At 45.0% G+C, this 14560-nt stretch overlaps 1 protein-coding gene across 2 annotated transcripts in view; it reads right to left on the bottom strand.

Moving 5' to 3' along the window:
* Window positions 1-5631: 5631 nt before the first annotated feature.
* Window positions 5632-14560, bottom strand: part of HPSE2 (heparanase 2 (inactive)) — a 607678-nt gene continuing 598749 nt past the window's right edge. For both annotated transcript variants that reach the window (XR_011522679.1, XM_070559517.1), the window contains one exon: window positions 5632-8219. Coding sequence is in view for 1 of the 2 variants with exons in the window: in XM_070559517.1 (XP_070415618.1) it covers window positions 8054-8219 (166 nt within the window). In the remaining variant the exon portion in view is untranslated. The remainder of the gene's footprint in view (window positions 8220-14560) is intronic.

Here is a 14560-nt window from a genome sequence, read left to right as displayed (position 1 = left end):
CAATGCTTTTTGCTTTACAAAAGTATTTATCTCATATCGACATAGCTACATTACCTTTCCTTGTGTGGCATATCTTTTTCTCAGTCCTTTTACCTTCTTATATTTTAGATGTTTCTTTTTAAATGCATTTAGTTGAATTTTGTTTCCTTTAATCTCATCAACAATCTTTGTCTTTGAATTGGAGCATTTATTCTACTTTCATTTAATAACATTATAAATGAATTTGCATTTAAATCTGTCATCTGACTGTTTGCTTTATATTTGCCTCACCTGTTCCTTGTTATCTTTCTCTTCTTTCTGGCTTTCTTTTAGATCAACTATTTTTTATTATGATTCCAGTCCCTCCCCCATTCACTTAGAAGTAATACACTCTTTTAATGTTCTTTTAGTGGTTACCCAGAAGATGAAAACATGAATCCTTGACTTATCAAAGTTTAATATAAATTGGTAATTTTACCTCTTCCTTGAAAATGGAAGGATATTAGAATACTTTCCATTTGCCTGCTTTCAATATGTATGATTGTTGTAATTCATTTTTAATTCTCTACATCTTTTAAGTCTCATGAGACATGATTATTATTGTTTTAGATTTATTTAGATGTTCCCCATATTTACCCTTTGTGCTGCTCTTCATTCTTTCCTGCGTCTCCCTTAGCATTATTTTGATTATTCATTCCTTCTCTCCCCCCATCTTTCCTTTCATTACCCCTCCAATTTCCTCACTCATCCCTCCCACTGCCCACCCCCACCCAGAAATCATTGAATTCCAGGACATTAGGTGCACACACGATAAAATTCTACTGTTACATTTCAGATGCTGCTGTGTAATCCCATATATGTGACTTAAAGTTCAATTTAACTAATTTCTTAAAAATGAGGTCAATCTTTTTCTTTTAAAACCTAATAAAAAGGTGATGTAATTTTGGGCATGCTTCATCTACATTAAATTTGCACTAAATCACTGCTTGGAAGAAATTTGGATGAGAGGAGTCTATTAATTAACACAAAGAAAAATCATGACATTATCTCTAGAGCAAAAGAAACTGTCCTCAAAATGTGTTGTCTGTGTTGAATTTCACATGCACGCATCCTGAAAGGCACATTGCATTTATGTAGAAATAGCAACAAAAAATTTAAGCTAACTTTGAAATCTCTCACAAAATATATCTAAGTTTATATTATATATATATGAGGGGGACAAAGAAAAACACCAGCAGCTGAAACAGGGACCATCCGACTTAGGATCAGACAACAGGGGATTTCAGGTGACCCTAGAGTTCACTTAACCCAAAGTCCTCATTTTACAGGTGAGGTCCAGGGAGGCTGAGTGACTTGTCTAACATCACACAGTTGGTGGAGAGCCAGGTGAAGAATCAAGGTCTCTGGACAGAGCAGCTTCCTTCAATTGCCTGCACGTATAGGTGCCTGCTCTCCTCAGGTGGATTCAATCAGTGGGATGGCGTTGTGATCCCTGGGTATGGGTACCCATTTCGTCTATAGCTGAGGTCTCTGTGATTCTCCAGGGATCCGTTAATCCACTTTGCTATTTGAGGTTTTAAATTACATTTTTGATGTTTCTAGTAGAGGGTGTGGCATCCAGTATTAGGTGCATCCAGACTGGATGGCAGTCGAACACCACAAAGACCTTCTGCTAAAAATCAGCCAAGTATTAGGAGCGGCAGGACTTACAGAATGGAGGAGACGGAGAAGCAGCTCCCTTAGGTCTTTGTGAAGTATGTAAAAAATCCTTTGAATTTAGGTATCACCACACACAGTCTGTTCGTAACACTCACTGGATGGCAAATCAACAGGAGGGACCTAATATCATTGACTCATTCTTTGGTCTCCTAGCTGCCCATCAAAGTTTTGTGATCCTTTTCCATGAATATCTTAGTCTGTTTGGGCTGCTATAACAAAAATACCATAGACTGGGTGGCTTATAAACAACAGAAATTTATTTTTCGCAGTTCTGGAGGCTGGGAAGTCTAAGATCAAGGCTCCAGGAGATTCAGCGTCTGATAAGAGCTTGCTTCCTGGTTCATAGGAACCTGTTGTATGTGTCTGGTGAAAGGGGCAAAGAGCCCTCCTGCATCTCTTTTATAATCCCATTTGTAAGGGCTCCGCCTTCATGACCTAATCACCTCCCAAAGGCCCCACCTCCAAGTACCATCACATTGGAGATTAGGTTTCAACATATGAATTTTAGAGGGACATAGACATTTAATCTATAGCAATGAAATACATTGTTGTTGAGGAAGTGGCTGCCTAACCAGGGACTTCATTTCCTAGACCCTCAGCATCTAGATGGGACCACATGACTGACTTATGGCCAATGGAATTGAGTGGAAGGAATTTGTGACAGTTCTAGGTTAGGCCCCTAAAATACACCCATGTGATCCTACACACTCTTCTTTCCTTGTCTGTCAGCTGCATGTTGATGCCCACAGCAACCTTGGAGGCCAAGTGCTGAATGTGGTGGGAAGCCTACATCAGTCTGGATCCCTAAAGGACTAGACGGAACAGAACCACTGCCTGCCTTACCTCATTACCACCAACTGAACTTTACATGATCTATTAACAGGATATAAACTTCGAGGGTGTTAAGCCATTGGGATTCTTGGGTTTACCTGTTATTGAAGCCAACAGTTACTTTAACATAGTCAATGACATGGAGTTTGAATAACAACATTTAATTTCCACATAGAGTACTTGAAGCAAAGCTTGTGGGGAAGGGGAGAGGGAGAGGGCAGCATGCCATTAAATCGAAGATCGCCAGCATGTGTTAGTTCATCAGGCAATCAGTCTTAAGGCCAAGGTGTAGTGTGGGAAGCAGTGGCCTCCGCCTCCCCACAGAATACCCTGAGAACAGAAAGTTAGAGTATTCACATTTTATTACTTACAAAACATTACCTTAAAATATAAACTACCTCATGGGCCCAAACTCTGCAATCACCAGGCAAACATAAACCATAATACAATCTGTTTTCTGGAAGAAAATATTAATACCTGTTGAAATCCCCTGCACAAGAAGAAACTTTCCCTGGGAGGCGTTCCTGCACTCATTGTGCCGACTTCCAGATGAGTAAAACTAAGCTTTCTTTTTGCTTCTTCCAAAAATATAATTTATTATATAACATTTACAACTTGACAAAGAATCCTAGAATGTTTTCATGAATAACAATTAGAAGAGAAATGTTCGTGATGTAGGCTGTAAAGAAGGGCCCCTTTTGCTCTGCTGGGTCATATGACAGTGGGATTTATTCAGGAGCCAGTCCTTTGGAAGATGGTCAGCTCCCCTCGGTGCTCCCAGGGCTTCCAGGGGCTGCTCTGGTGTTTGGAGGGAAGTGGGTGCCAAAGCAGTTAATTTGCTTTATTTTGGCTTTCTTGTTTTAGAGTGAGATTTGCAAATATTACCCCTACAGCAATAGTTAATGGATTTTTTATTTAGTCTAGGAAGGTGAAGAGAAACTTCTAAACCTGTGGGTTATGGGGGGAGGAGGAGCAGTGCTCTCAGAGGTAGTGCATGTGTGGGTGCTGACTGGATCGGCCACTTACCTCCAGGACTTAGAAATATTAAGAATCATCACCCGTGGTGGGTGGTGGGAGTGGCCCTTTAAATTGTTCTGCAGAAAAACACAGAGGGAGAGGAGCAGACCAGGAAGGCCACTGGTGGGCCAAGGCGAGCCTGGATTCGAAATTCTACAGCCAAGGCTGGTCACAGCCCTACTCACTACTCATCAGAACGGCTAGTCGGCTTCCCCAAATCCAAGATCAGCTGTCCTGGGTGAAGGGTTCTCTGTAGACACATGCAGGATTCTAAGAAAGCTGGCTGTGGGCAACACAGAGGTAAGAAAGAGTTGGCCACAGTAAGTCCAATGAGAGAGAGCATGGTGCAATGAGAGCAGACTTCGGAATATAACAGATCTGGGTTTGAGTCCTAGCTATGTCATGCTGCTTATCTGCGTGGCCTTGGACAAATTACTTCTCTGCTCTCCCCAGAGTCACCGCCCAGGACTGGGCATAGGATGGCAGTTACAGGAGGCTTTGCACCCCTGTTAGTGGAACTCGGAGGCAGTGATTCTAAAGCTCCAGTTACTGGGGCTGTTTCTCTTTGAGTCCCCTTTATTGTCTTATTTGCAATTCTGGTACAACCTAAGAAAAGATTGCGAATAATTCTGTAATCAAACCTTAACTCTCAGTACAGCAGATTTCCCTGGGCCTGGGTTGGGGATAGGGTGGCTGGCAGAGGTGAGGCTGTGGAACTGGAGAGAAAGTTAGTGGAAAAGAGCAAACGGCAGTGTCCAGGCTGGGGCAGGGGTGCTGAGGCCTGAGAGAGGGGACAGGGGAGGAAGCCATGCTATGTAAACGCTTATGCCCCTTCTTCCTCTGCCTTCTCCAAGCTACATCTCTACTATTTTTGGTTGCTCTATTGACATCTCAAATTTTTAAAGTCCTTCCGGGTCCCAGCATTTTTACTGTCAGAGGGATCCATCTGTGCTTCTGCAGAGATTAAACATTGCCCTTTTTTTTTTTTTCAGAAAGAAAGCTGCTCTCAGTGGATTTCCAAGATGAATACCACAGCTGCATCCATCCCAAACACAGGGGCCTTGAGTGCCTGTGGCGGGGCACACCTGCAGAGCTGGGCCTGGCCTGGACCATGCGGCAGCTCAGCAATTCGCAGTCCTGCTGGGCCCTCCCAGCCGCCCCACCCCAGGAGGCCACAGAGGGTCCCCGGTGCTGAGAGCCGCTGGGCGCCTCTCAGGGAGAATCCGCCAACAATCTCTGCCCTGTCAAGGGTGCAGGGCTTGGCCCCCTCTGCCCAGGGACTGTCCAACTGCTGGGGTGCGGCTGGGGCTGCGGCGGGCAAGTGGGCCTGTGGGGACTGTGGCTCTGGGAGTCTCAGGCCTTAGTCTCACTGGAGCCCAGTTCTGGTATTTTCAAGCTTTTCTCCAGCCAGAAATAATGCGAATATCCTACAACTGCAGCTTTTTCAGGGCACCACCACAATTGAGACTTTCTCTTCAAGTAACAATGAGAATTTGTTCTGAGCCTTTGCGATAAGAAAGGAGAGAGAAGATCATTCCTAGAGGCAGGAGGAGCAGAAAATCATCTCAACAAAAAGCACAGACTTCTCATGATATATTATTATGCTTTCAAATAAGCATTTCCACAAGCCCATTCTTTAGTTTAAAATAAAGTGGCTCTGAAGTCTTAGATTATCTTGGCCATGTCTTGTTTTAGGAGGAAAAATCTGATCTGGGGAAGCTGGTGGATGAGCAACTTTGTCGTGGGGCCCAGCCTGGCAAGCTGCTCCCTTGATGCATCACGATGCTGAGTTTCGCCATAGGCTGTCTTCTGTGGGGAGTGTGAGAAGGGAATCCCTTATAAGGAGCGATCCCTACTGATTTAGTAAGTTACTCCCACCCCAAAACGACAAGGCCAGGACAGATGCCCTGTACTAAAGTCCCTGCGGAATGTGGCGGTAGCGAGTTTCTCAGTATCCTTTGAATAGTGCAAATACTTCTTCCATGAGACAGTTGCACAGTGAGAACTGCAGGACTCCAAAGATCAAGTTCAGTGATTCCCTCCTCCCGTGTTATTAACGAAAAACAATAAAAGAAAACTTAAACCTCTTAGGAGCAGCATTTAATACACAGAGACAGACAAAAGAAGCAGGCACTGCCTATATCCTGCAAGTTTAGAGGCTGAGTGAGCAATCAACACTTATTTACAGAGAGGGTGTTTGGACGGAGCTCTGGAATCCTGGCTGTACTGAACCGGCAGAACTTAGGGAGAGGGGAAGGGAGTGAGTGTGCGACTGGGCAGCCACTGAGCTGACTTGTTAAATGACCAGGCTCTGTGTTATTCCGAGCTCAGCAATCCATTCCCCTCAGTGACCCTGGGCAAGCTGTGGACCCCTAGGGGGCTACTGTGTTTGTAAAGCAAACTGGCCCAGGGCCGGGCCCCAGGGACCTCTGGTTCCTCTTGTTATCATGAGGGGGCCCTGGGGCTGTACCTGACCAGTGTATAGAAGAGATTTTGATAGCCTCACAAATCTTTTAAAATTTGTCTCTCATTTCTCTTTTCCTTTCTCTTCCTCACTTTCCTCTGCTGCTTCTTTCCCCTCCTTTCTACCCCCAGTCTTGGCACTTCTCTCTCTTCCCCTCTCAAAGCTGAAACTTTTCAGTGGGAGGCGCCGGCTTCCAGAGAAGAGGAGGCCTCTCTGGGTTGCCACAGTGTTAAGGTCTCCTCCTCTCTCAGCTGCTTCCAGGTTGAGCCAACCACTGACCGTGTCCAGCCCGCTCCTCAGGCTCCCCATTTCTTGCTCGAGTAGCACACACCTCCTTGTGCTGTTCCTCCTGAACCTAATAATAAGCATGTCAAAACTGAGTCCACTGTCTTCCTTACACACACAATGAGCCTGTCGGCTCCTGTCCCCTGATTCCCAGTTCTCCAAGCCAGGAATCCTCTGTCCCCTCTCTTTTGTAATCTTCCTCCTGTCTCTCACCTTACTGTCCACTTTGCAGACTTGGCCCCAATCCTTGACTCCTTGGGCATCTTAGGCAGTCTCCTTGGCCTCTGGCATCAGCAACCCTGCCCCTCTCTTCCATTTCTATCCTTTCACAACAGCAGAAATTGTCTCTCTCTTAATTGGAATCCTACGACACTGTCAAATATCTCCTCGTTTAAAAAAATTCATGTCATTTATCCTGCGAAAAAGAATCACATCCACAGAAAAGAAAGTCGTATTTGGTTGCAGCATGTTTGCAAAGCCCCACACGTACCCCTTGAATCACAGAGGAGATCCTCATCATGAACTTTAAATCACTCCACTTGCCCCCGGCCCAGCTCGAGAGCTTCCACCTACCCTTCCACAGTCTCTGGATTGCTCCTTCCCCCCAGTGGCCAACTCAAAGCTTTGTTCTGTGCTCAGGTAAGCTGGTCTGGGACAGGATGGACCTGGTCATCTTTAAAGCCTGCATTAGATTTCCGCTAGTACATGCACTGAGAGGCACACGGCTGCTTGGGAAGAGGCAGAAAGGCTGGAGTCAGTTGTGTTTTACAGTGATGACCTTTGGTTTACACCTTTTTTTTTTTTTAATAATGGTTTTGGTCAACCAAACCAGTAAGGGCATACTCTTAATATTCTCTCAAACTTGAGGCAGGTCTAATTATTTGCTTTGTTCAGTTGGTGAGTGTGTGTGTCTGGTGGTTTGGTGTACTTTTTCTTTCACTAAAACTCTCTCCCTCACAGCCAAATGAAGGATGATGATGGCTTTTTGTGGTGCCTAATACATTGCTCTCTACTCAATGAATATTGTTACCTGACTCCCACTCCAACCCTGGGGGTATCTGCATTCACAGAGGAATAGAACCTTCTTACAAAATCTGGAGTATGCTTGCAATTTTACTTTTGAAGCACCCGCTTCCCAGAGGAATAGCCAGTGATTGATGCCACTGTCAGAAACCCAGATGCACACACTCATACATCAGCCGGGAAATTACATAAACAGCTCGCCCAGCAGGCCAGCGCTGACTCACCCACTTGCTCCCCTATGGGAAGAAAGGTGATGGGAAACCCAGGGCAACAGCAAGGAACAGACAAAGGAGTGGAGTTAGAAGAGGACTGGGCTCTTGAAGCTCCACTGGGTTTTCTCCTTGCTCGTCTTCCGCTGAGGCAGCCACAGGCTAAGATCTGTAGTTATATTGCTGTGACCAGGATCATGGGGAGTCATTTCATTTGTCCTGGGAGTGCACTGTCAGCTTGTCTTCATGGTGTGTACGAGGATACACACAGCTTTACACACATACCTTCATCCTTACACAGGTACAGAAGATGTCTACATTTTCCTTCGGGGTGGATGTGACCTACCTAGGCTAACATTTGACATTTGTCTCTTCGGAGAGCAAATCTATGTTGATTCCAGCAGGATAGGGCAGCAGAGGCTGGTTTGTTGCTAAGAAGATGTCTGAAAAATAAGGATACGATCAGGGCAGAAGAGTGGAAAGCAGTCCAGCAGGCCTGCTGGCACCTTGTGAGTGTGAGGGTGGCTTATCGGTAGCGGCAGGCCAAAGCGTTGACATTCTTGACCACATAAAAGCCCATGGTGACTGGAGGGATGACCAATGTCCGGCCGGCCCGCAGGGGGCGGGGCTTCAATTCTGGGAGGGTCCCATCGTCCACCATCACTAAGGGCTGGCCGTTCAGCTGCACTGACCTACAGTGAGGAAAAACAACATGCAACTTGTTACGGCATTACAAGGGAGCCATTGCAACAAAGCTGGGGAGGCCCCAGATGGCCTGATCCGTGCCCAGCTATCACTTATTGACAGTTGTTGTGCCCAGGCCCTCAGCAGGTGCTTTACTTTAATAACACATTCAAACATCCCAGCACATTCTGAAGAAGAAACCGTCATTATTCCCATTCTACCTGGAGTGGTTACATGACTCACTCCAGGTCACACAGCTTGCAGGTCTGGGAGCCAGGATTTGAACTCAGGTAGTTTAGGTCCACGAACCTATCCTTTAGACAAGTGGAAAGTGTCTGTGATGCAGAAGCTGAAAAGTGTCTCATTTTTTTAAAAGATTATAATAGCACTTTAGATTGATTTTTCTACCTGAAGAGTTTTTACCTGTGGAATGATGCATAGGCTTAAGACATTTCAAAAATCTCGTATTTAACTCGTATCTTTCATTAATTTATCTGACAGATTAGAGAACTGACATAATGTTACTTGTCAAGGGCTGTTCTGAAGGAGGATAGAGACATATCTAATGATTCTCCTTTTTCTAACCTAAGAATGAGTTTTCATATCTAATAATTAACAGATGTTCCCACTTTAGCAACACAGTGAAGTAGCTGATAAGTAGGCATCTGTGATTGCAATTCATTTATCTATCTTTTTTTTTGAGGAAGATTGGCCCTGAGCTAACATCTGTGCCCATCTTCCTCTATTTTATACGTGGGATGCCTGCCACAGTATGGCTTGATAAGCAGTGGGTAGGTCCTCGCCCAGGATCAGAACCGGCAAACCCCGGGCTGCCGAAGCTGAGCACGCAAACTTAAGTGCTGTGCCACTGGGCCGGCCCCACAATTCACCTATCTTGCTTGATTTTCTTTGTCCTGTGTACTAGCCTGAGAAGTGGCCACATACGAAGCACACTTAAGGGAAAAGGGAAACAGCTCATTGCTCATCCTTGGCCTGTAGTACAGAATCTAGACAACTTCCCAGCTGCTCCAGACTGGTGAAGGATCATACAGCCATGTACCCATGTTGAAGCTCAGCTTTATGGGTCAGTAGAAAAGGCCAGAACCAGGCCACCAGCTGGAAACAAGACTGTGAGTCACCATCATAAAATCAACATTGCGTAGTGATGACTGTTTCTGGGCCTTGCCCAACCTCCAATGTGATAACATTGTAGTGACATTATTTGAGCTGTAAAGAGAATAAAATGTTAGAAATTGATATAGAGGTCTTTATTTAGTGTTCCTTCTGTGCTGTGAATGATAGGTTTAGAGAGAGATAATCAGACCCATGCCCAATAGAGCAGTCAGTTCCCAGAGAACCATGTCCTAAATTGTTCCCAGTGGAGAGCTAATCAGACAAGCAGCTTCAGGCCTGGCCCGACATGGACAGGTTTGGGCCTGGTCCAGATCTGACAAGCCAGAGGGGCAGCCCCCCTCCTTGTGTTGGGATGACTGAGGAATGGATGAGCGAGCAGGGGATTCCTGTATGGACAGCCAGGCCTGCTTCTGGAAGGTGTAGGGTGGGAGAATGGAGATCTGAAGATCAGTGATGACCTCATCAAATATCGCAGGAGCTTTTCCTCCAAATTCAAGCAACCTCCTCTGGTGAAGGCAGCCTACTCATTGGAGCGGGAGGCAGGGTGGGGAGAGGCGGCTCAGTTCCAAAAAAAAAAAAAAAAAGCCCAGACAGGTCTTCATAATGTATTTTCATTATTTTGTTTCAGGTGGTGTGACTATCCAAAAACCAGACGTATGAACTGTCAAATACAAGTTCAATAACACTAATTAATCTTTCCAAAGCATGCTCAAATTTATATCACTTCTCTACTTGAAAACCTTCAATGGTCCCTCTTACATACAGAATTAGGTATGAGCCCCACCCCCTACACACCCCTAAAGCCCTCTCTACCCCAGAGGAATTAGGTAATGCCTTTTTATTCAGATGACCCTGACATCTTGGGGTCTGGGAAGTGCAAAACAAAGTGTGAAAGGCAAGGCTTTTAATTTCCATACTAATAATGAGTAGTTATTCTGGAACAGGCCCCATTCTGATTTCATTATTGGTTGTTTAAAAAGCTAACTCAGGTGTGGGAGAAACCAGAAGCATGGTCCAAACTCTGGACTGATCTCTAATTTCAGGAGCCCAGCCACCAACTTGCTAGATGGCTCTGGCCAATCTCTTAACCTCACTGCCTACAGTTTTTGCATCTGTAAGAATGCTAGATAGGCCATAGTGTGAATGGAATGAAATAAATGGTGTGAAAGTGCTTTGAAAGCACAATGAGCCATACAAGTGGGAGATGGTGTTTTGTTGTGATTCTTTCCACTGTCGTTATGGGTAGATAAAGTTTTGGTATTTGTACTTGACTGCTCTGTGTCACTGACTTTCATGACTCCTTTCTTGAAGCCCTCTGGTCCTTTGGCTCCCACGGTAGCTCTCTGTCTCCGTCTTTCTCTGTCTCCCTTTTGGTTTTCCTCCTTCATTTCTGCATGTTGTTTCCATTTTAGGGGGACTTTCCCTTCATCCTGCCTCTCAGATGCTGGGGTCCCGGTGCTTTGTCCTTGGGCCTCTTCTCTCCCACACTGCAGGCTCCTCCTGGGTGCTGTTACCCCCGCCCAGGACTTTGATTACTATCCACCTGTCCATGCTTCCAAAACCTGTCTCTCTGTCTGGATCCTTCTACCTTGTGTATCTCCACTTGGCCGTCCTGCAGGAACTTCAAAGTCACAATGTCCAAAGTCAAAATCTTCTACTCAAACCCCGTCCTGTTCTTTGCCTTTTTATCCACCATCTATCCGATTACCTAAGCCAGAAAGCTGGGAGTCACCTGAGACCTCTCCCCCAGTTCCCATTTCTGGGGTCACGCAGTCCATTCAATTCTACCTTTTAATATTTTTGAAATCTGCTCCTTTCTCTCCATTCACTGCAATTGTTTTCTTTCAGACCACCCTCCCCGACCCTGCCACCCACATTGCTGACTGAGCGTCTGTTGCTGTCACTGCTTCAAACTCCCCAACACTCTTCAGCCCCTCCACTTTCACACAGACAATGAAGCCCAGCTCCAACAACCTCTCCAGTCTCAGATCCTGCCAGTACCCCTTACTCCAGTGCTAACCAACTGCGGCTCACAGCCCTGGGGGGTGGGGGGTGGTGGCGGTGGCATGAATCAGCAGTTATTGTAAGGATTTCATCAATATATGCATGAACAAAGCTTGTTTTACAATGAAAAACTAGTAAGTCTTGCACATAGATGAGGCAAATATTTCTCAAATGAAAATTTAAGTAGATACTGTTGGGAACAAAATACACAGGGTCATTTAAAAGTATAGTAAATATTTTTCAAATGTAAATGCCAGTAGACACAATAGGGATTAATAAGACATAAATTGATTTAGAACTTATAAAATTCCTAATAGATTTTTTTGGGAGGACGGGGGCATCATGTACTTTTTTTCAAGCAGGAGATTTTAAAAGGACAATTACTATAATGTGAGAGGGCCGTGATATTTGTTGACATTACAAAGGAACCCTCGTACTTGAGGGGACCAGCACCCTTGCCCCAGTGTGATCAAATTAAATAACTTGCAGTTCAAACTCTGGGTCGCTGCATATGATGCTTCCTCCACTTAGAGCACAGCCAGTCCTTCTCTTCTGCCGGGCTAACTGCCTTGTGTCCTTGCAGAGCCTGCTCAGGTGTGGCTCCCTCTGGGGAACCTTCTCTGACCCCTGGGTTAGGAGCCCCACCTCTGTGCTCTCTTGTACCCAAACCATCCCTACAGCCACTTCACCAAATTGCAGTGATTTACTCGCTCTGTCTCTCACTGGACTGTGAGCTTGGTGCAAAACGGATCATGTCTTTTGTGCCTAAATCCTCAGTGCTTAACGAGATGTTTGGCACAGAGTGGGGACAAAATATTTTTCTGAATAAGTGAATGGACTTTTGAGGCTCTTTTGCATTATTTCCTGTCTTCCTGGGTTGAGTTTCTCCAGCTCTAAAGAGGCTCCCTGGAGGCTTGCTGAGTGTCTTTACAGATTTCATTAATGTACCAATTACTCTTGCTCTCAGTGGCTCTGGAGATGTTAGATAAGACCTGAATTATCGCTGATCCTCACAGTCACTCATTAGATACCTTATCCCAACCTGACACGAGGCCATTGATCACTGCTAGTGTTTTTCATCCTTAAAAAAGATCTATATGACCATCTCTTAGCCAAGCCAACAGGAGTTAATTTCGTGAGAACTTGAGTCCTCATACATCCTTACCTACAAAGTCTCTTCATTATAAAGATAGACTGTGTGCTTTACCATCTCCATTCTATTTTTCGTGCTTATATTTTTCTTTTAACATTTATCCTGTTACCCAGTGACATGATATCATGTTAAATATTACAATAATCTTTCATTTTTATGCATTGAACAATTTGTAAGTTTGCAAACATAATCATGTTAATGATAAAAATCACTGATTATTGAGCACTGTCTATGCAAAAGGCACCATGCTATGATTTACTTTGACTATTGCGTTTAGTCCTTACAGCTCCCACCTGAGGCAGGTGTTAGCCTTCCTATAATACAGATGAGGAAATCAGAGGTTAGAGGGGTCTAAAACTCACCCAAGTTGCACAGCCAGTAAGTGGCAGAGCTGAGATCTGCACTGTTGCCCTTCACCATAGTCCTATCTGGCGTTTCTTGTGATTGCTAAAGAGCCCTGTGAGGTACGCAGGGCAAGTATTATTATTATTATTATTATTATTATTATTATTATTATTATTATTGTAACTGTACTATTGAGACGAGGTCAGAGAGGTTAAGGTCATAACTAATAGGTGGCTAAACTAGGTCTCAAATTCAGGCCTTCTGACACCTCTTTCTACAATTTCATGTTGTTCTCCAATTCCAGATGGCACTCACCAGGATTGTGTTTCTCTCTTTGAAAACCTTTCTTATCATATTCTCATCCTATTCTGGGACCTTCTTATTGGCCCATGACTTTTCAAACCAAATGCTAAATGATCCAGCCTATGTTGAACTATTTCTCTTAATTCCCTTGCTGCTGAGGGCATTTAAATTACCCAAATATTAGGACAACTGCATTTTATCACTATCTGTTTTTATAAAGTTTGAGGTACTTTGCAATTCCTAAACTTGTTTTCTTTATTTGGCATGCTATTTGAAATGGGATTCACTGTCTCAATTTGGAGTCAAGCCCTCCGCTACCCGGGTCTCAGTGGGAGCCCCTTGGCAGGGTTGCCCTCCTTCCCCCGCCCCACCTGTTTACAGTCTCTGGTCTTCATGTCTTATCCTACTTCTTGCTAGCCATGGATATTGAAGCAAGCTTTCAACTGTCCTGAGGTTTCAGGGAAGCAGGTCTAATGAGGACATGCTTCGCCAGTCTTGAAGGTAATTTGCTGGACTCTGGTCTGGCCCTGGGTGGACTTCTGTGGAGGCAGATGCAGGGGAAGCCTATGTCTTATCGGGAGCAGCTTTGGGAGCTGGTGTCTGGTTCTGGCTGGCATATCTGGGGCCTTGAGTGGAAGCTGAAGGGACTTGGAGATAACTAGTTCCACCTCAGCCACTTTGAGAAAGTGAATTACCTTTTCTGAGCTTGGGTTTCTCCATCTGTAAGACAGACTAGATGAACCATATGATTCCTTCTGGCTTCAACATTTTTCAGGCAGGTTGCCCACAGCCTAACAGCTAGCCTGAGACAGAGTTTAATGCCAAATTCAGAGTGATCCCGCACAAAGAGAAATCTGATCATGACATTAACCTGTCTAAATGTTCAGTAGCTCCCTGCTGATCTTAGAACATTCTCCAAAGTCCTTACAAGACCCCATAATTGAGTCCATTTACCTACTTTGCTTGCCCCTTAGAGGCTCACTCGAGCTCCTGTCCATTCCAGCTCCCCACCACCCTCCTTTCATTCTGTGCTGCAATTTCTCTAGTCATGATCTCTCTCATCTCAGGGCTTTTGTACATGTTGTCCCTCTGCCTGGAACATTCTCCATACTCCCTCCCCCCTTCCAGCTTCCTTTTCCCGGCTAACTCCCAGCTGTCCTTCAGGTCAGGTGGCCCTCCAAAGCGCTCCAATATCACCCAGGACTTCTCAGGCCTCTGTACTCATCACAGGTATTGGGATTGCTGAGTGCCTGTCTGTCCACTGGACAGGAAGACGATGTGTCTGCCTTATTCATCCTGTCTTCTCCTGTCCACCACTCACACGGTAGGTGCTCAATAAAAGAAGGAGTGAATATAAATATGTGGGTAGACGGACTGCAATCTAGAAAGAAAAGACACTGGACTGGAAGA

This window comes from Equus przewalskii, chromosome 1 (genome assembly GCF_037783145.1).
Source record: "Equus przewalskii isolate Varuska chromosome 1, EquPr2, whole genome shotgun sequence".
Lineage (NCBI taxonomy): Eukaryota > Metazoa > Chordata > Mammalia > Perissodactyla > Equidae > Equus > Equus przewalskii.
This window is presented reverse-complemented; position numbering and strand designations above follow the sequence as displayed.